The sequence below is a fragment of the Balaenoptera acutorostrata genome, chromosome 13 (assembly GCF_949987535.1).
Source record: "Balaenoptera acutorostrata chromosome 13, mBalAcu1.1, whole genome shotgun sequence".
In the NCBI taxonomy this organism is placed as follows: domain Eukaryota; kingdom Metazoa; phylum Chordata; class Mammalia; order Artiodactyla; family Balaenopteridae; genus Balaenoptera; species Balaenoptera acutorostrata.
This window is the reverse complement of record NC_080076.1, coordinates 11,212,088-11,234,542: the sequence shown is the minus strand read 5'-3', so window position 1 is coordinate 11,234,542 and position 22,455 is coordinate 11,212,088. Positions and strand designations below refer to the sequence as shown.

Below are 22,455 nucleotides of genomic sequence, written 5' to 3'. Positions count from 1 at the left end.
TCCCAAACTCTCTGACTTAATCATAGTTGGAAAGGACAGTTCTCAGCATTTGCATTCATCCAGCACAGATGCAGAGAGGGGAGTTTATGATTTTCCCAAGAAGGGTCTGAACGTTTCCCCCATTTGTCATCATCCAGTACCACGATTGTAGGACAGCACAGGCACTAAAATGGCTGGATTTCCAGGACATTGACACAGCCACACAACTGAAAGATTTCCCCAAGGGCAAGCCCAGAGCTCCCTCGTCTGTGGGAAGCTTGGAGGAAAACATAAGGAATAGGAAGAAAGAACGTCAGTTCATCCGTTGACTTCCATTTTAGGAAGCACATACAGAACATGATGAATTTTATGATCTCTTTTGTGAACATTATGTTCCTCAACATGCGAACATTGCTGTAAATTTAAAAATCACATACATCAGATATTGGGCATTTTATCATGTGCTCCTCAACGTGTCGTGTGTGTGTGTGTGTGATTTAATGTCAGGCATGTTAGGTGACAAATCAACAACTCTGAAAAAACTTTGTGTATCAAATCATAAATATGTATAACATCTGAATGGTTGGAAGGCAAAGACTAGGGGTGTGTGTGTCAAGGGTACAGAAACATACTCAAGACAATATGCTTCAACAACTCCATGTGTAGTTTTTTTTAATGAACACTCTTGAATTCATACATTTTAAAATAAAAGATTTGTTTACATGAAAACCTACCAGCTGGAATCTGAAAACCAAACACTTTTCTTCCTACCACATTTATAATTCCAGTCTCATGTGTGCTTGCTGTTCTGTGCTGTTTGAGACAGAACAGATTTCAGCTTGCTCTTTCATTAGAATATTGTTCATTCTTTCATGTCATTGGATAAAGCACACTGGGTAAAACTATGGTCCTGGTGTTCCTTCTTTTCCATTATATTTTCATTAATTGCTCTAAATTTTAAAATCACATAAATTCCATTATTAATTAATTAAGACAAGTTAACTGAACAAATTGTTAGCAGATTAAAAAATCTATTTCTGATATAGAAATCACAGTTGTGTCATACAGACTTACTGATCACTGTTAAAAGTTTCATAATTACCATAATAGGTTAGATGAAACAGAATATTGAATATATTATAAATTAAACACAAATGACCTATTTTATCACTGACAAAATGTTTATATACATGGTGTTTTGGTAACCCTATGTACCAGTACGGATTTTTTAAAATTACACAATAATTCCTCTTTTGAATATCTATGCATACTCATTTTAATTAAAACTAGAGTGGCTTATTTTACTTCTTTCTATTTTGGGCTTGGAACTTGTCCAAGAAAAGATGGATTGGAAATTTCACCTATGCTCTCTGATGATGATGCAAAAATACTTAACCTGTTAATTTTTATTATCTTCTCTATAAGCATATGGTTTGAAATGTTAAGATTAGTAAAAAGGTATAGTATATGTAATTTTTACAAAGTTGCAGGTAATGTAATAAATGATGTATAAACATTTTCCCGTTCAGTTTTACTTTGTAACTGTTTCTTTGGATATAACCATACAGCATGACATAAATGTATTAAAATGTGTTCACATGAACCAATATTTGGAAATACAGCTCTCTGTCAAAAGAAGCTAAGGAGAGTGACTTAAGTCAGATAAAGTTTTTTTTTTTAATTAATTATTTTTTTAACATCTTCATTGGAGTATAATTGCTTTACAATGGTTAGCTCTGCTGTATAACAAAGTGAATCAGCTATACATATATCTCCATATCTCCTCCCTCTTGCGTCTCCCTCCCACCCTCCCTATCCCACCCCTCTAGGTGGTCACAAAACACCGAGCTGATCTCCCTGTGCTATGCGGCTGCTTCCCACTAGCTAGCTATTTTACGTTTGGTAGTGTATATATGTCCAGGCCACTCTCACTTCGTCCCAGCTTACCCTTCCCCCTCCCTGTGTCCTCAAGTCCATCTCTATGTCTGTGTCTTTATTCCTGTCCTGGCCCTAGGTTCTTCAGAACCATTTTTTTTTTTTTAGATTCCATATATATGTGTTAGCATACGGTATTTGTTTTTCTCTTTCTGACTTACTTCACTCTGTATGACAGTCTCTAGGTCCATCCACCTCACTACAAATAACTCAATTTCGTTTCTTTTTATGGCTGAGTAATATTCCATTGTATATATGTGCCACATCTTCTTTATCCATTCATATGTCGATGGACACTTAGGTTGCTTCCATGTCCTGGCTATTGTAAATAGTGCTGCAATGAACATTGTCATACATGACTCTTTCTGAATTATGCTTTTCTCAGGGTATATGCCCAGTAGTGGGATTGCTGGGTCGTAGGGTAGTTCTATTTTTATTTTTTATGGAACCTCCATACTGTTCTCCATAGTAGCTGCACCAATTTACATTCCCACCAACAGTGCAAGAGGGTTCCCTTTTCTCCACACCCTCTCCAGCATTTATTGTTTGTAGACTTTTTGATGATGGCCATTCTGGCTGGTGTGAGGTGATACCTCATTGTAGTTTTGATTTGCATTTCTCTAATGATTAGTGATGTTGAGTATCCTTTCATGTGTTTGTTGGCAATCTGTATATCTTCTTAGGAGAAATGTCTGTTTAAGTCTCCTGCCCATTTTTGGATTGGGTTGTTTTTTTGATATTGAGCTGCATGAGCTGCTGGTATATTTTGGAGATTAATCCTTTGTCAGTTGCTTTGTTTGCAAATAGTTTCTCCCATTCTGAGGGTTGTCTTTTAGTCTTGTTTATGGTTTCCTTTGCTGTGCAAAAGATTTTAAGTTTCATTAGGTCCCATTTGTTTATTTTTCTTTTTATTTCCATTTCTCTATGAGGTGGGTCAAGAAGGATCTTGCTGTGATTTATGTCATACAGTGTTCTGCCTGTGTTTTCCTCTAAGAGTTTGATAGTGTCTGGCCTTACATTTAGGTCCTTAAAGTTTGGTGGGACAGAGTCCATCAGAAATCTTGTTTTCCATGCATTTGCTTTCTTTACTCTAGACAACACAGCCTCAATTCTCACCAGGAGAAATGGCTTCCGGAGACAGGAGCAATCTGTTTACTACCTGCCAGTCTTCATCGTGGACAGTGGATCACCGTCACTTAGCAGCACCAACACCCTCACCATCCGTGTCTGTGACTGTGATGCAGATGGGGTAGCCCAGACCTGCAACGCCGAGGCCTACGTCCTCCCTGCTGGCCTCAGCACGGGAGCCCTGATCGCAATACTGGCCTGTGTCCTGACGTTACTGGGTAGGTACTGTTTGCAGTGCTTGCTCTGTAAGAGCAGTCACAACACCATAGGTCAGAACTTCTTTCTTTTCCTCTTCATACCTTTTGAGAACATATGCAGATATTCTAATCCATGGTATTTGGGTCACAGAGCAATCCATGATCATTGGCCACACTTTCCAGTGACAACTCAGAAAAATTATCAATTTCATTTTTTTAAAAACAGTGAAGATAAATGGCTTATGTTTAAAATTGAATTTTTTCAAGATTTTAAAAACATTTACTATATCTCCCAGCTGTTTGCTTTAGAATTCCGGGAACTGTATTAGAGTAAAGAGAATTTTTTCTATGTTGCTTTGATAATATGCTTATTTTAGAAATAATGGCCTTGGGTGGAATCTATGATATTTAATTCCTTAAGACATGAACATTCTTTATATTAGTCTCTATTCTTGCCTGTGTGTTTGAAATACATAATGAAAAAAGACCAATGAATATGGGGGCTTAAAAAAAAAGAAATGATGGCTTTATATCCTACCTCTCTTAAGAAAAGATTTAAGGTGGGTTTTATAATTATTTGCGAATCTTAAAAGGTTTGAAATTTCAGCAGTGCAAAATTTCCCAAGAAGAATTTACATTTAATTGTACTTTTCCATGATTACTTTATCATGTGGTTAAGTTAGATTTATAACTCAGAATTGCAGTTTTATAAGAGATTATGCAGCATCCTTTTAAAATTTGGGAGGTATCCAACATGGGCATTGGGTAATGGGTTTATTCCTTTACATTCTGTGAGGGCAAAGTGTACCTTCCTACAGCAAGGACAATAAGCATTTAATTTTGCATCTGAGCCTGTACTCTGTGTTTTCTTGGGGTTTAATATAATTTGTAAATTCATTTATATTTTTGTAAATGCAGAATTTAGCAATGGGAGTCATAATTGTATAATGTTTAAAAACAAGATTTATGGAGTTCGATAAAACCTAGTTTTTATGACTGCCTCCAATATGTACTAGCTCTTCACCAGGGGAACATTACTTCTTCTAAGGCTAGCTTCTTAATCTCAAAGGGGAATAGAACTAGACTCATAAGTTTGTTGTGAAAATTAAATGAGATAATTCATGTGCCAACCATCTAGTGAAGATTCAATAAATTTTAAGTGTTATCAGTGAAGCAAGTTCTCAACCTATTAACCAAGCTAAGACATACTCACTAATACACTGTGTAAATGATCTCATAAAAATGGAAGTTATTATCTTCTATAACTTCAGCTAACCAAATCTAGAAGGGAATGAACTTTTTTTTTTTCATATAGCTTCACATAGATCGCCAAAACTTTTAGAAATTCATTAGAAATGGCAAATAATTCCCAATTAAAGTCTAAGTAGAGTATAAGGGACTAAGTAAGTTTTTAAAAATATGGAACCATTGCAAAGTGCTTATTATTTCTCTATCAGGTTTCAAAACATATTAATAAGAGGTAAGTTGTGTATTTATTTTATAGTAGCTGTATAACCTAGATGAGAAGATAAAGATTTTCCTTTGTGGTGTTTTTCTTTTTGTTTTTTAATTTTATTGGCATATAGTTGACTTACAATGTTGTGTTAGTTTCAGGTGTACAGCAAAGTGAATCTGTTTTATATATATATATAAAAGAATGGAGATTTTTTTTTCATATTTTGATTCTTTTCCCATAAAGTTTATTACAGAATATTGAGTTCCCTGTGGTGCTCTGATCTTTATGATTTGTTTCCTTCTACTAACTTTAGATTTTGTTTGTTCTTTCTCTAGTTGCTTTAGGTGTAAGGTTAGGTTTGAGATTTTTCTTGTTTCCTGAGGTAAGATTTTATTGCTATAAACTTCCCTCTTAGTACTGCTTTTGCTGTGTCCCGTAAGTTTTAGATCGTCATGTTTTTGTTGTCATTTCTCTCTAGGTATTTTTTTTATTTCCTGATTTCTTCAGTGATCCATTGGTTGTTTAGTGACGTATTGTTTAGCCTCCACGTTTGTGTTTTTTAGGGTTTTTTTTCCTGTAAATTTATAATCTCATAGCATTGTTGTTTGAAAAGATGCTTGATATGATTTCAGTTTTCTTAAATTTACTGAGGCTTGATTTGTGGCCCAAGATGTGGTCCATCTTGAGAAGAAAGTGTATTCTGCTGCTTTTCGATGGAATGTCCTATAAATATCAGTTAGGTCCATCTGGTCTAATGTGTCATTTAAGGCCTGTGTTTCCTTACTGATTTTCTGTCTGAAAGATCTGTCCATTGGTGTAAGTAGAGTATTAAAGTCCCCCTCCATTATTGTGTTACTGTTGGTTTCCCTTTTTATGGCTGTTAGAATTTGCCTTGTATATTGAGGTGCTCCTATGTTGGGTGCATATATATTTACAATTGTTATATCTTCATCTAGGATTGATCCCTTGATCGTTATGTAGTGTCCTTCCTTGTCTCTTGTAACAGTCTTTAAAGTCTATTTTGTCTGAGTATTGCTACACCAGCTTTCTTTTGATTTCCATTTGCATGAAATGCCTTTTTCCATACCCTCATTTTCAGTATGTATGTGTTCCTAGATGTGAAGTGGGTCTCTTGTAGACCGCATATATACAGATCTTATTTTTCTATCCATTCAACCAGTCTGTGTTTTGGTTGGAATATTTAATCCATTTACACTTAAGGTAATTATTGATATGTATGTTCTTATTGCCATGTGTTAATTGTTTTGGAATTTTTTTTTTAGATCTTTTTTCTTTCATTCTTTTGTTCTCTTTTGTGATTTGATGACTATCTTTAGTGTTGTGTTTGGATTCCTTTTTCTTTTTTGTATCTATTTTTTGGTTTGCAGTTCTTATGAGGTTTTGATATAGCTATATATATATATATATGTATGTGTGTTTGTGTGTATATATATATATAGAGAGAGAGAGAGAGAGAGGAGGTTTCAAGTTTTTGGTCTCTTAATTTCAAATGTATTTCCCATTTCCTGTATTTGTACTCTCCTCTTCTCATGGTTGCTGGTTTTGATATCATATTTGTGTGTAGATGATTTCCTACTTTTACTGTACGTTTGCCTTTAGTGGTGAGCTTTCCCATTTGTGATTTTCTTGTTTCTAGTTGTGGACACATTTTTTTTTTTCTTTCCTGCCTAGAGAAGTTCCTTTAGTGTTTGTTTGTTGTAAAGCTGGTTTGGTGGTGCTGAATTCTCTTAGTTTTTGCTTGTCTGTAAAAATTTTGATTTCTCTGTTGCATCTGAATGAGAACCTTGCTGGGTATAGTATTTTGTTGTTGTAGGTTTTTCCCTTTCATCACTTTAGATATATCATGCCACTCCCTTCTGGCCTGCAGAGTTTCTGCTGAGAAATCAGCTGATAACCTTATAGGGATTCCTTTGTATGTTGCTTTTCCCTTGCTGCTTTTAATATTTTTTCTTTGTATTTAATTTTTGTCAGTTTGATTAATGTGTCTTGGCATGTTACTCCTTGGGTTTATCCCATATGGGACTCTCTGTGCTTCCTGAACTTGAGTGTTTCCTTTCTCATATTAGGGAAGTTTTCAGCTATAATCTCTTCAAATATTTTCTCAGGCCCTTTCTCTTCTACTTCTGGGACCTCTATAATGTGAACGTTGGTGTGTTTAATGTTGCTTTAATGTTTTATGTGTTTGTGGTCTCCTTTTTGCAGGCTGCAGGTTTGTATTAATAGTTCCTTTTACTTCTGGTGTCTGCCCCCTGATGGGTGAGGATGGTCCAGGGACTTGTACAGACTTCCTGGGGGGAGGGACTGGTACCTGCCCTATGTCCAGAAAGGACATAGGTAGATGATGTGTGGATGACTCCTTTTGAACTTAACTTGACTAGCTTATCACAGACAGTTTAGATTATACCTTACTTCAAAGGAGTAAGATAAAATTGTATTACCTAGAATTTAATCATACACAGCAGTTAACTTCTTTGATTTTTTTAAAGGGTGTCTCTCTAATGAAGCCTACTTCATTTTAGAAAATACTTTCATCTGTGACTTAGGCATTCCTTGCAATTTATATTTCTTGGTGATTCTAATTCATTTAAATACGTAGCTGTTACTGAAAGTAAGTGAAATAGTTGTATTAGACTTCATTCTTGCATATGATATATATGAGTGTGTGTGTACCATACATATATTTCAGGGTAAAGTCATAGGTTTGGGGGATTTTGACTACTCTTTTTGTTAAATTTGAGCATTTTCCTTATAGAGACGCTAGTTGAGGGTTGCCTCTTGCATTTCTAAAAATCAAATGTTTATGTTCCATAGTTTATTCGTTTTTTAAAAGTTTCTGCAAGTCTACAAGAACAAGTCAAAACAGAGCCTATTGTACTGAAATACAGTTTGGAACCAGGTGCTTCTGTCTACAGTTTCCTTTTCCCAGTAAGGATTCTGCCTAGTAATCTGTATGTTCAAATGTTAGCATTTCAGTTCAGAAAGAGTCTCTTTGCACCTGATTTCTTAACTTTTTAGAGCAGACAACCAGGACCTTTTACTCTTTTGGTTCTGTCTCTTCTGTTATAGGCTCTGGGTTTTTACGACAGGTGCCAGAGCCAGTACTCAGGGGTGCAGATGGGATGCACAGCCTGGCATGAACCTGACTTCTGATGCACAAATGACTCATTTTTTACACCACCTCATTTCTAGACACTAGGTATCAGTGTTTGTAACTCATTCCTTTTCAGGGTTCCGAACAAATATTGTTAGAAAAAAGCAAGGTGAAGAGGGGAGAAGAATTTGAGGATCAAGTTCAATTTAAGAGTGAAACTGGGGACACATCTGCACTTTAGACGCCTAAAAAAAGCATGCGTCACTGCATGCCAAGTTTGTGTTCCACTGATGTGACAAATTAAAGCTACTTGTAACATAGAAGGGGGTGTACTGAAGGTTTCAGAATATTACTGGGAGGCATCACAGAAATCATTTCCAGCCCTTTGCAGAGGAGGAAAAGGAGGTACACTTTAGTGGCTGTTAAGTCATCAGATTCTAGGTCTCCTTTTCTCAATCACTGCTTTTGGATTAAAAGAAATACACCTTGAAAGTATTTTTTTAAAAGCTGTTCACATGTAGTTCTTTTTTTTCTCAAGATTTGAAATGAAATTGGATTTGTCACCTGTATTTGTATTCTTCTTTCACCTGTATTTGTATTCTTCTAACTTTAGGGGTGAATTCTTTTCTGATTTCTCTCTCCTTCTCACTCTTGCTGTCATCCTCTCTAATTTATTTGCACCTGAATTCTCTCAGAGATGATCCAAAAATCAGAACATGAGGTTTCCTTTATTTACACTGAGTACACTTGAACAGGAGATGTTATTTTCATATTCAAAGTTCATGATAAAATTATCAAGCAGATGCCTCAATTATTTTTCATGTAGAAAAATGTCATCAATATATGGCAAGATAGTTTAGTATTCTAAGGCTTGAATAACTATTTTACTCCAACACAAATTTCATTATGCATTTTTATCATAATTAATTTTTTTTAATTTTTTAAATTTATTTTTTTAGCCACGCCTCACACCATATGGGATCTTAGTTCCCTGACCAGGGATCGAACCCATGTCTCCTGCATTGGAAGCCATCGAGTCATAACCACTGGACCACCAGGGAAGTCCTGTCATAGTAAAATTTGTAATTGTTGATATACCCAGTTTTTTTCCTATGAGGCTGAAAGCACTTAAAAAATAAAACCCAAAATCCATGAATGACTGACCTTAAATAATTACTTCAGTGGTTTTTCCAGAAATAACTGGAAAGTATTTCAGTTGTTTTGTTTTAATGTATGGTGTCAATATTAAATATTGCACATCTATTCAGAGAATATTACAGCTAGTTTCTTTCTGTTAGTCTGTACAGAGGAGCTTTTTCCTGTTCACTAAAACTGCCACTGAATTGACTATATATTAAGTTTTGTTCTTTCCCTATTTCAACCTTTAGGTCCAAGTAATTGAAGTCCTATAACATCCCCTCTAGCTCTTCAGACACAGTGGGGATTAATTAGACTGGCCCACCTCCAGGTTTGAGAAGGCATTTGTGGAAACCACTGTCTACTACATGGAATTCAAGCTTTTCCAGTTCCAGTGTGTCCAGGGTAGCCAGCTGGATGTTTAGCTGTCATGCATCTTTTCGCTTTTCTTCCCTGATCTACCAAGACCTAAACGGTATTTGCTCTGCTCTTAACTGTGGAGACCATTCATGATTTGGTTCAACAGGAAACTATTTTCCTGGTTTTGTAAGTGATAGTGTTACTTAAGCAAAAAATATTAAATTGCAGAGAAAAATATGAGGGCAATATGTAAAAGATAAATCCCCCTCATAATCTGTAATGAAAGAACATATTTGACATAGCAGTCCTAGTGGTAATAGCAGATGTGTTTCTTTTCAAACAAACAAGTGCAAGCATACTAAACAATGAATTACACTGAACAAGTTCATACTAAGTGCTTTACAAGTGTTGTCTAATTTAATTCTCGTCATATTTCCTAAGCAGGTATTATTAAGTATTGTTATTGCTATTCCTACTTTTTGTATGAGAGAACTGTATATTAGCGGAGACATGTACAATGTTATAAGGTGTCAGACCCAGGACCCAAACACAGCCCAGACTGCCTTCTGGATGTCCTCTATAAGGTATTTTTCCCTATGTATTTTCTAATCTGAAAGACCTGTGTGTCTCTGGAAGCACCTGTAGATCTGTGGCTATGGCAACTCCATCTTTGTTTCACATAGTGGCTTTAGGACGTCTTTGGTGAACTCTGAGTGTCTAATTTAAAATGTCCTCCACTCACACAATTCTAAACATGTTCTCTCAAGGTTGGGAGTATGTTAAATATGAGATTATGCTTCATTACAACCAAAATATACCAATTGCCTTTGGGCATAAAATATTCATTGTACTTAGGTCAGTTTTTCTCTCTGTCTCACATGAGCCTTAAATGAAATTTAAACTAACTCACATATTTATTGGAGAGGAATTTTGTGATACTTGTTCTGGGAAAAGGAAGGATCAATTTCAGTTGTGATTAAACTTCTTCCTGTCTTGAGACATGAAAAACAGTATCTCACATATGCAGATGTTTTGCAGATCTCTGGTTTGGATCTTAAACAGCAGATCTAGATAGGTACAGTCATTGTTCTGGTGGACTGCTGACATGAGAAATCTGAAATTATCATACACTGAACAATCGTCCTACATTCCTATCTCTTATCTTGATTTAGTGCCTACTTAAGTGTTTTCTGAGTGTAATCAGTCAGCCTTCCCTCTTCTGTGTGTTCCATCTTCCATAGCCAATCAGTCCCTAAGTGCTGTTAATTTTACTTTGGTTCTTGAATCTGTGTCTTTCTCTCCCTTGATGTTGCACCTGATTTTGTCCATGGTCCATCTTTCCGCTCCTGAATTATGGTAATTTCCCCAGTCTCTGTCAGCTCCAATCCAGGACCACAGAGAGAGTAAGCTTTTTAAAAGCAAATGTGATTGCGACGTGCCCAGCCTAAAATAAGATTTCTGTGTCTTGCCATTGTCTACAGACTAGAATCACCTTCTGTCTATGACCTAACTGCTCCCTCCCAGTTCAGCCTTTTCTCTCTCCACTTTTCTCTCTCCACTCACAGTGTACTTTAGTCAAATTGCAGAGTTGCACTTTCTCAGACTCATCCTGCTTTGTTTTGCCTCTTCTTATATGCCTTGCTCCTTCTTCCTGGAATACCTCTCCCCAGAATCCACAAATAGTAACTCCTTTTTTGTAGTCAAGACTTACTTCCTTTGCTTCTGAGTCCAAGTTGGGTACTGTTCCTATGGGCTGCATAACACCTTGTATAAAACAGTCTTAGAGCATCCTTCATGGCTGATTGGTTTGTCTCTCTGTCTGTCTCCTCTGGTGGACTCCTGCTTTTGGAGGCAGTGACCAAGCATTATTTCATTGTATACATAGCATCTCATAAAATGCTGATGTGAAATAGAGAAGGCATATGATACATGCATACTGAATGAATCCATGAATGTTTAGATGTACTCAGTAGTAGAAAAGAACATAAGATTTTGTCATTTATCCATAAGTAGTATTTCCATTGGACCTGAATTTTCCCATTTCATAACATTCTACAGTTTTAGGCCTTTTGAGATCCAGCCTATTTCTCTCATTTTTTCTGGAAAATTGATATGGCACAGGTTAAAAGCATTTAGATTATATTTTCAGATTAATAGCCCTGGAGTTGTACATGGGCTCAAGAAAAAAAGATAAGAATATATGATTTTTAGAGTCTAAAGAGAGAAAAATTATTGCAGTTGAGACTAAGGATACTTTAAAATTCAGTTTAAATTTCAGTTAAAAATGCTATATTTGATATCTAATTTATCTCAAACATACACTTGAATTTTATTAATTACAAATCTTTACTCTTTGTGACTACAAAGAATAGAGTGGGTTCATAAGTGCACATTCAAAGTTTGGCCCTCTGTTACTGGGGATCTGATATATCTGATTACACAGCACATAAATCCAGACAAAATGATAAGTTGACTTCTCTCATCCTTTAAATCTTTTGCTTAGATGTCATTTCCAGCGACATCCATCTGTGATCACAGCGTGAATGCACTAGTACCCCTGTATTTTTCGTATCATGTCACTTTTGAAAACAATTTCTTTGCTTGAAACATTTCAGAAGCGTCACATGTACTTACTTACCTGAAATCCAAATGTTCCTCAGAGTCCACAAAGCAAGGCACATTCTGACACCTACTCACCTCTTGGTGGCCTCAGGCTATCTGATCCTTCACTCCCCCAGTAGGAAGCGCCACATGGCCTGTTTTCCCATGAGATTCAGACATGCCACCATGTTCCTGAAACCTTCTTTCTGCTTCCCTTCACCCTGTTGGTCTCATACTATTCTTTATGCCCCAGCTCAGTATTACCTTCAAAGAGGGAATGTCCTCACCCACCGATTAAATTAGGTGCTACTCATGCCCATGAATCTTTATCACGAAAACCTGTGTGTTTCCTTTGTAGCACACATCACAATTAGTAAATGTTTACCTTGCTCAAATATAAAAGCACCTTGAGGGTAATGACCTTAATATCTTTTTAAAACCATTATATTTTCAAGGCCTAGCATAGGGCACCCAGGAGGAAAAATATTTTTGGGAATCATTGACTACTACTTATCACACTCTACTGCTTATTTTACTACCTTTGTTATATATTTTAAGCCCCTCATGAATAGGCCTGGTATCTCTATTATTCATTATTATACCACCCAATAAATGGAAGAGAGTAGATACCAAACACATTAACTAAATTAACCGAGGGTTATCAAAGTCACATGTGTGTGAATGGTAAAATGTATGTTTCTTTCTGTGCACCACTTATATGACTCAAATTTTAGCAAGACCACAAAGATAGGAACTGAACTGTGTAAGAATTTATTATAGAAATTTAGAAAAACAACATTTTTAACAAAATCACATAGTGCTTACTATGTGTAGCACTATTTAAGTACTATACAACTATAAACTCAATCTTTGTAAAGTTACTATGAGATATTTTCTTTGAAGTAAGTACTATTATTTCCATTTTGGAGAGGAGGAAACAGGCAGGGGGAAGTAGAAGTTATTTAAAAGCTAAGTTTACTTGCCCATTGATGTGGATAATTATAAAAAATTACTGAACTTGTATTCTGATTGTGCTAGCAATTTTTCATTTAGGTCATTTTTCAGTTACACCTAATAAATACATCATAATTGTAGTATAATAATTTTCACCATTCAATATGTCATTTGGTAATAAAATCTCCTACTATAAGAGTAGTATACCTTAAGACCATATGCAGTTAAGATTTTTCTAGTATTTCCAAATCTTTTATTTAGATCAACTGTCCAAAAGAAATACATCGTGATTCACAAGTGTGAAACACATATGTAATTAAAACTTTTCAAGGAACCTCATTAGCAAAAACTTTTTAAAGTGAAATAAATGCTAATAATATATTTAATTTAATGCAGTATAAACTATCATAACTTTAACATGTATCAATAAAATTATTAATATATTTTACTTAACAAATTAAGTCTTCAACATCACATGGACATTGTACACTTAGAGCACATCTCAATTCACATTTGAAATAGCAATAGCCACATTTCAAATGCTTGTTCACTGCTTGTGGCTCATGGCTACCATGTAGAATAGTGAAGATTTAGACAAGTCTTTTATGACTAATAAGAAATTCTGAATGTTTATAAAGACCACAGAGCAAATAGTGTGTCTTGGTGAAGGCTGGCTCATCCTTCAAGTCTTACCTTAGTGTCATCTTGTCTGTGTTCTCTGAGCATCCTGGCTGTACCTTCTTATACATATTTTCTTAGCGTATATTATAATGCTATATAATTGCATTATATAATAATTGATTTTCTTATAAAAAATATTGAACTTAATGGCAAGAGCTATCTGCATATCTCCATAGTAGCTTGCCCATACTTTGTCAATTTAACAAATATTTATTGAAATCTTAGTATCAGGTACTGTTTTTTGTGCTCTAGATATATCTGCAGAATGAGATCACTGCCCTTATGGGGCTTACAGTTTTTGAAAGTCTGTGCTCAGTAAAAATATTGTTGAATTAAATGAAATTCAGGCACTAACCTTTTGGAAGAAGTCTATAAACAATGGGTTAATCTTAAGAAACTGATGTTTAACAGGTTTACATATAGTCTTGCAAATTAAAACAAAAACCTTTTACAGATTTTTAAGGATGGGGAAAACTGGCCTGATGGTAGTATACATGACTGAGTGGTTTAAAATGAACCCCAGACTCAATATTTGAAACACGTTAATACATGAATGGAAGAAGTTGTTCTTTAATGCAAGTAGCCTCATTTAGAAGTTGGTACCATTTTGTGGTGATCAGATTACATCTGCAGAATTCTATTAAGTTCTGGGTAAATAATTCTACTGTTAGCCGCTGGGAAAGTGGGTTAGGAAAATACGACTAAAATACTGCCAAGGTGATTCAGTAAAAAGCATGTTCCAGGTTAACTGTCTGGATATGTATCTGACACACACCACAGTGAAGGTTAGAATAAAGGAGTTCACTAACTTGTAGTATCAACTTCTAAATTTTTCTCCATCTTCTGTTGTTTCTCTCGGGTTTGGGAGACTGGTGCTCTCCTGGTCTGCGTGCTTCTTTGCACCCATGCAAGTCTGTACCTTCTTACAGTGAATTGCATGACAACTTGCACTCTATTTATCTGTGTATGTATAGCCTACACAGTGAGCTACTTGGCTGCAGGGAACCTCTCGTTATATTTTGTCAGCGCCCAGCACTGTTTCCTACATACTGGAATGCCTGGAGAATGTTGCATCGAATATTAGGAAACTGAATTCTAAACTCAGAAATCAGGTCAACATTATGCATTCTAACTTCTTTTTTTCACATCTACTCTTCCCTACTTCCTTGGTCCAATCAGAATGATTTTTTTCAAAAAATGCACCTGATCATATTGTGCCCTCCTTAACGCTATTTGGCTCGTGGGCCGGCAGGGCCTGGCTGGTGCCTGTGTCTCCTGGCTTCCCTCCCGTTTCTTTCTTTGCTCTCCACCCACACGTTGGCCTCACACCTTTGCTCACTGGTTGACTGTGCCGAGAATATTCTTCCATATCACATCTCCACCCTCAGCCTTCGGTTACTCTGCCTTAAGGCCTCCTCTAACCTGTTTCCCCTAATACATAGCCTTAGAAGATCATACTTCCCTCTTTAGGAATAATTATCACTGTTCTACTTTTACATACAGTTGTCTTGTGTGATAAATATTTGTCCACCCCATTTAATTATAAGTTCCATGAGGAAATGTGTCACGTCTACTGCTATGTGCACCATCGTATCACTATACCAAATGCATAAAATGGTTAGCACATCATTGTGAAATAGATATATAAATTCACAAACCAGCACGATTCAAGTACGTCTAGACTTCCAACTAGACCTAAACCTTTCCTTCTGTCTCCACTCAGAAGTATAGTCCATATGATAGAAAAGACGTATGATAAAACCTCTTAAAATATATAATCTTGTGCTTACTTAGGCAGAAAATATTCCTTTTAATACAGCGATGATCTCCATAACCTCTGAAGAACAGTTAATACTTGTTCTACGTAAAGGTCAAAATTTATTTTTTATAGCATGCTCAAGCAGTTAGAAATTAATATTCTCCCAAGTCATTGAAATGTTAAACTGTCTAACCTTCTAAAACACTTCACATTTTTTTCTCAGCTTCAGGCAAGATTGGGAAATAAGACAAACTCCATAAGATATTAATATCCTTAATGGGCATTGGACCCATGGGCTGATGCACCCCTGGGTTCTCACATTTCACTTTTACTAAACACTATAATTGAGGGTCAAAAGGCAAGTGTATTATTGGTGGCATGAAAATACACTTACAATAGAATGTAATAATTGTGAGATATAGATATCTATGACAAGATCCATTGTAATTATAGGAAGGAAAGACAATTGAGAATTTGGAAATGTTTTGTATTCTTAGACACTGACTTAAATGAAAAGGGCATCTAATTCTTACATAATTCTTCTCTTCTTCATACCCTCATTACTCTTGTGCCCATTCACTGCTTCCATCCGTTTTTTGTACTCAATTGGACATTTGCTCCCCCTCAGTTTTGCTCTCCAATATGTGTAACATATTTCTCATCTTCACCTACCTCCCCCTGCCCACCCATCACGATTCTCCCTGATACCTCTCCACTCCATGTCTTACTCGGTTTGATTTCTTAACGAGAAGTCTTTCTTGGTCCACCTTTCTGTTGCAATCACTTATTTCTGGGAGACTATGTAAAAAGTTTCAGTAACTAAAGTATATAAATCTAAAATTCTTTTATTCAGATTTCCTGATGTGTCTTTCTCCAAGCTAGCAATTGTCACCTGAGTTCTCGGCTTGTATCTGTTACCTTCTGTGGAAGGTCTAAGCTCACAGTGTGATAGAAAGTGCAAAGGCTTTGAAGACAGACAGGAGTACACCTCACCCCGAGTTACTATCAATATACTGACCACAGACAGATTGTTTCACATGTCTGAGACAACCATCGAATTGGAAATTACCTACCCCAGAGAACGACTGTGAGGGTCACATGATACATCCTGTGTACAGACCATCATTTTTCACCTTGCTGCCTTCTCTCTCTCTCCAGTTTAATCTTTAGTGCACAAGCCCTGATGCATACTTCATACGCCTTCTACTTTGCTTGTTACCTAACTTCGTTCATTGTTTTTCCTTGGTCAAAGGAGAAACACAGTGTCTTCACTTGCTGTGTTCACAGAATTTTGAGTTAACATTCTTGGTAGGTCAGAGGATAACAATGAAAACATCTCTGTTGCATACTGGCAAGTGCCTGGCATTCTGTTTACCTCTACTGACATTACTCCCCAATCGCTTTTCTCTTTTTAATCCACCCTGTGAGCCCTGAACTTGGCTATAATTGTCACATATGGCTACGTGCAGTTCAAGTTACTTGCCCAAGATCACACAGCTAATATTTGGAAAGACTGGACTTTTATCCAAGGCCTTCTTGACAGCAAAGCTAAATATTAGTTTTCAAGCTTCATACCAGAATGTTACAACAGAAACATATTAATCTTTTGTAAACATGTCTTTGTTGTAACATTCTAGCATGGAGCTTGAAAACTAAAAGGCTTTAGGGGTGGTAGAAATGCTAATTTTCAGAAGACCAAAAGGGACAGGGTTGGGAATCCACTTAGTAGGGAGGGCAGACGCATGGCAGAATATTTAGGGGAACAGACAGGAAATGAATGGTATTTGATTCATTTCAAAAGCACTGGCTTTTGAACTACATGTTTCCTACTCTGATGAAGCCAGTTGATAACATTTAAACGTAGTAAATAATGTCAAGAAAGAAGAGAATTAAGCACTTACGTGCCATAGCAACATGAGAAGGTGGCCAGGAAGTTCAGAAATGTGTCTCAGTTTCTAAATTGTAGGCTGTGGATAAAGCTTATGGGGGAGCAATAGGCCAGGGTCAAATAGGAAAGGAAATAAAAAAGTGCCCCAGTAAACAATTGATTTCCCACTATTTCCATAGATCGCCAATAAAAATATCTTTGTCAGTCATATTCCTGTTGATGATAGAGAACAAATAGACACATACTTAAGAAAGCATATACTTTTCATTGACAATAAAATCATTTTGTTTAAAATTAAATAAATCCTTAGAGTTTTGGTTTTTTTTAAAGCAGATTGAGTTGAAGGCTGAAATATGCTTCACCCCTAGTCGTTGCATTTAATTACTCTGAATTACCTTGATGTCTTTCTTAGTTTTATATTTTTATTCTCAAATGACTCTTAATGCCAAAGAAATACCTTAAAAGGTATTTTAAATATAAATATTTCAAAGTCCTTTTTAAAACTATGCTGAGAGTAACGTACCCCAAACAATAACCCACTTAGTGTATATTCTGGGCCTCCTAGACCTTGCAGGAAAAAAATATTGTGATTAAAAATTATTAAAAAGATAACTTACTTGTAGACAGATCATTAAAGATAATTCACTAATTTATATATTTTTGAATTGCAAAATTCAAGAATACTTTCTACTTCATCTTAACTTGATTCAACAGGCCATGAAATCTAATGTGTTCCCAATTCGGCAAGCATTCAGTCACTCATAGAGCAGAGTACTCACCTTATTAGTGTATAGTCACCCAGCTCTATCTGTAGGGAATTGGTTCAAGGACCTCCGATATACCAAACTCCAAGGATGCTCAAGTCCTTTATATAAAGTGGCATAGTATCCTCCCCTATGCTTTAAATCATCTCTAGGTTACTTATAATACCCAGTACAATGTAAATGCTATATAAATAGTTGTAAATTCAATGTAAATGTTACATAAAATAGTAGCCTACGTGAAGCAAATCCAAGTTTTGCTTTTTGAAACTTCCTGGAATTTTTTTAAAAAAATAGTTTCAGCCCGGGGTTGCTTGAATCTTTGGATGTGGAACCTGCAGATACAGAGTGACAACTGTACTTATTAAAAGGCACAAAAGTATATTCAGTTTGTTTAAAGAGTAGCCAGTGTAGTTGTTCTCCTCTGCTTTCCAGTGCAAACATGTGCTTTATCATTTATTAGTTTTGATAAAGGAAGAAAAATTCCTAATGTTAAAGGGATGATTGATTTCTTCAATCAAACTTTGGCTACTGCTAAAATCTCACAACCTGTACTCTCTCTCTCTAGGTATAATACATAAAAACCAAGTTCAGTGTTTCATACTGAAAGCGGGACTCTATTATAAAGAAGTTTTTAATGTTTGTATATGGTCTGACATGCTGGATTTTATTTAACAGCTGAGTTTCATAGACAAGTACTAGGCATTTCTTCAAAGAACCCAGCCAAATGCTATAATCCATTTCCTTCTGAAATTGCAGTTGTTAAATTAGACCCCAAACATTTATGAATGTCACTTTTCCTTTCCAGCAATTAAGGAGTTCAAAAAAAAAAAATCCCTTGGTGTTTCATGGCTTTGAAATTATTTATCCTACCCTGGCCCTTCCCTTTGCTCTATCAAATACTTTGGGGGTTACGTTCAAGAGGGAGACATCAATTCTGAACAGGTGTGGAAAAGGGTTCCTTGATGTATAAAAAGTGTTCTATTTTAAAGGCGTTTTAGCAGTGTTAGCACATTTGCTGCTGTGAATTCCCATGGAAGTAGGCGGCCCATTCATTTCCCTTTAAAGGGCAGAAAACTCTGAAATCAGCATCAGGGGCCTCATTTCACCAGGGTGAGGGAGTGACCGTGAGTTTACTGAAACTTTCCCTTTGCTGTCTCCTTGTTGCAGTGTTGATTCTCCTGATCGTCACTATGAGAAGGAGGAAAAAAGAGCCCCTTATTTTCGACGAAGAGAGAGATATCAGAGAAAACATCGTTAGATATGATGACGAGGGTGGGGGCGAGGAAGACACAGAAGCCTTTGACATGGCCGCGCTCAGGAACCTCAACGTCCTCAGAGACACCAAGACCCGGAGAGATGTGACTCCAGAAATTCAGTTCTTGAGTCGACCGACTTTTAAGAGCATCCCAGATAATGTCATTTTCCGGGAATTTATTTGGGAAAGGCTGAAGGAAGCCGACGTTGACCCCTGCGCCCCACCTTACGATTCCTTGCAGACATACGCCTTCGAAGGAAATGGCTCGGTGGCTGAGTCGCTCAGCTCGCTGGATTCCATCAGCTCGAACTCTGATCAGAATTACGACTACCTTAGTGACTGGGGACCGCGTTTTAAACGACTCGCAGACATGTACGGAGCCGGCCCGGAGAGTCTGTACTCATAGCCCTGGAACGTTAGTTTGAAACGTACTGAAGAAAAAGTAAAAGCAAAAAAACAAAACAAAACACCACTGCATACAGAAAACAAGAACTCCACTTGCTAGAGGAAATGGTTGTAAATCTCTCTCCATTTTTAACCGTTTAGGTTTCTGCCTTGGTGAAGCATATCCTCATTAGACTTATCCAAGGGACTGCACTGACCACAGACTCTGAGCATTTGAAGGCTTTTTGATAAAAAAAAAAAAAAAAAAAGCTCAGTGGTTTGTGAATAGATAGCAACTCTCAGATACCTGCAAAGGCACCTAACCTCTGTGAGTAAGTAGTGGCCTGTGTTGTCAGTGTCCCCAGGGTGTCCTGTACATACCTTCACGGTAGTGGCAGGGAGGGGAATAAAACATGATATGCCAGGATTGAAGAGTCCTGGAACTTCTTGCATATCAAAACTTGGGACAAATTTAATTTACAGTGATGCTTTCAGCTTGCTAGATTAGAGCATCCAGCAGAATTTTATTGCTGTCAGTGAGCAAATACATTTTATTTAGCAATATAAATATTCTTAGAAGATCCTCCCCCATCCTCCAATACAAGCCAATAAAATTTGGTTTAAGGCAACATAAACCATTGTTTAGCAAATAAATTCTGAAATGTTCCAAATAAGCAAAAGGTAAACCATTCTTAAAGTTGGCAGTCGTTTTGAGATGCTTGTGTAGGTATGAAAAAGGTTGCTGTCTATTCGTTGATTTTTTTATTATCTCTTCTGATTTGTACAGGAGACTATCTTTTCTTTTTTATTTGACACATGGTGTTATATTTATTTTGGACCTCCAATCTCCACCCAGTTCAGGTCCATCTTCCTGCCTCAGAATATTAAGCTCATCAGAACATGCTGATTTTTCTCCAGTCTGAGCTACATGGAGGAAATGAAGCATGGAAATGGGGGAAAAAAAAAAAATAGTACAGCAATTGAGGCCTGTTGCTGTTCACGTCTCAGAGAGGAACACAGCTACAAGGACATACAAGTTGTGTGTGTGAGCCATTAAAATTTACAAAACATTGAAAGAAAGTATTTGTACTATAGAAGGAAGATTTCAGAGAGAATTGAGATTTTTCTTTGATGCAAGATTGATTTTTCAAGGTCACAAATTCTATATGCTCCAAAGACTTTGAAGAATTTGTTTTCCCCCCACCCTCTTTTGCTGTAAAAATATTGAGTAAAGGACAGATTTTTTGAATATATCTTAAACAACGTAATGTTATAAATTTCAAAACCCACCATTAAATTCTGATGCAAATATGCTCAAGAATTAACCAAGCAATGTATACTTTCTATACCTGTTTAGATGTGCCAAAGTGAGGAGAGAAATTAAGTGATCACGTGTTTGAGAAAGAAGAATTTTATGACTAAAATAATATTTCTACCTAACATTATTTTCCAGATTAATACTAGTTTAATGTGAATATATTCACATAAGAATGAATTTTTTTTTCTTTTCTCCTTTTAGAAAAGGGTTTATTGTTGGGTTCCTAATAAATCTACAGATAGTGCACACTATATAGGAAACTGTGTTTCTAAAAGTGCTTCTTTCTGAAAGATGAACACTGGAACAAGAATATCAATCTTTTGATTACATGAGGAGAAACTCTGTAGGATTCTGTAAAATTGCAGCCCATCTTTAGAAATGAAGTATGTGAAAGTGGCCTTCAGCTCCATCAAAATAAATAATTCAATCAATATGATTATCTGCAAACAGTCCTTTCATTTGAATAAAGTTTTATAGACATTGTTTCATGACTAGATATGCTTCTTGCTGTATTAATATACATATGAAAAATCAATTTTATAATGGTAAATGATACTGTTCATGACTTTTAGTCACATGTGTAAGTATTTCAAATTAAAAAAGTAAAGCATAGTACACTTACCCAATTTCATAAAATCAGAGTGTGGTGCAGGAATTATATAGGTGTTACATCAGCAAGCTGATGAGAATACAGTTTTTTAATAATCCCCATGTTGTCTGCAAGAAGATAAAATAGTACTTTTAGATTATGATATCAAAACTGCTGATTGTTGCATAAATGTAAGTTTGAATGTATTTTAGAAAAGGAACATCACATCATTCACCTTGCTTTCTCTCCTTTTAAATATATATATATATTATATATATATATATATATATATAATATATATATATATTTTTTTGTTGTTGTTGTTGTTGTTCTTGCCAGTAATAGATTGGGGAAAAAAGGTTCAGATTTAAATAAAGATTTGAAATTCTTGCATATATTCAATTGCTATTTTATGTGTGGAAGATCGTAACAATACAATATTGAACTTGATTCAATGGTATTTAAAAGAAATCTTGAGATGGCTGGAAGAATGTCCCTAATAGAGATGGAATTTATATGAAATACTCGAGCTAAGCTTATTTGTAATGGTGGTGAATTTGTTGTTATTTTAGTTTTCTTTTTCCTTTTGAAATCTAAGGCTGTATGTGTTTATCTGACATGATACTTGAGAGATAGGCTCTGCTGTAAACCCAGAGACTAGAACAGTTGATCAACAAAAATCAATGCTAAAGCTAGTTACAAGATTCTCCAAAAGCATTTAAATAAATACCTATTATCTAGTCACTAAAATTCAGTGGCAGACTGGAGCCAGCTCAGACCAACTCCTAAGTACCAACTACGCATATGTCTTTCCAACTCTGCTTCTGGTGATATCATTTCGGTAGGTCAGCCTTGGTGGTAATATTTAGACCACCATGGAAATCACCAAACACTACGTTTTTTGTTTTTGTTTTTTTCCCCTGTAGAACTAGTTGTGAACTGTTTACCAACACTTTGC

General features: G+C 36.0%; 1 protein-coding gene across 1 annotated transcript in view; it reads left to right on the top strand.

The window, feature by feature from the left end:
• Positions 1-21,391, top strand: part of CDH7 (cadherin 7) — a 131,371-nt gene extending 109,980 nt beyond the window's left edge. The window contains exons 11-12 of the mRNA XM_007189932.2: positions 3,009-3,260; positions 19,119-21,391. Coding sequence (XP_007189994.1) covers positions 3,009-3,260; positions 19,119-19,612 — 746 coding nt within the window. The 3' untranslated portion in view covers positions 19,613-21,391. The remainder of the gene's footprint in view (positions 1-3,008; positions 3,261-19,118) is intronic.
• Positions 21,392-22,455: the final 1,064 nt, after the last annotated feature.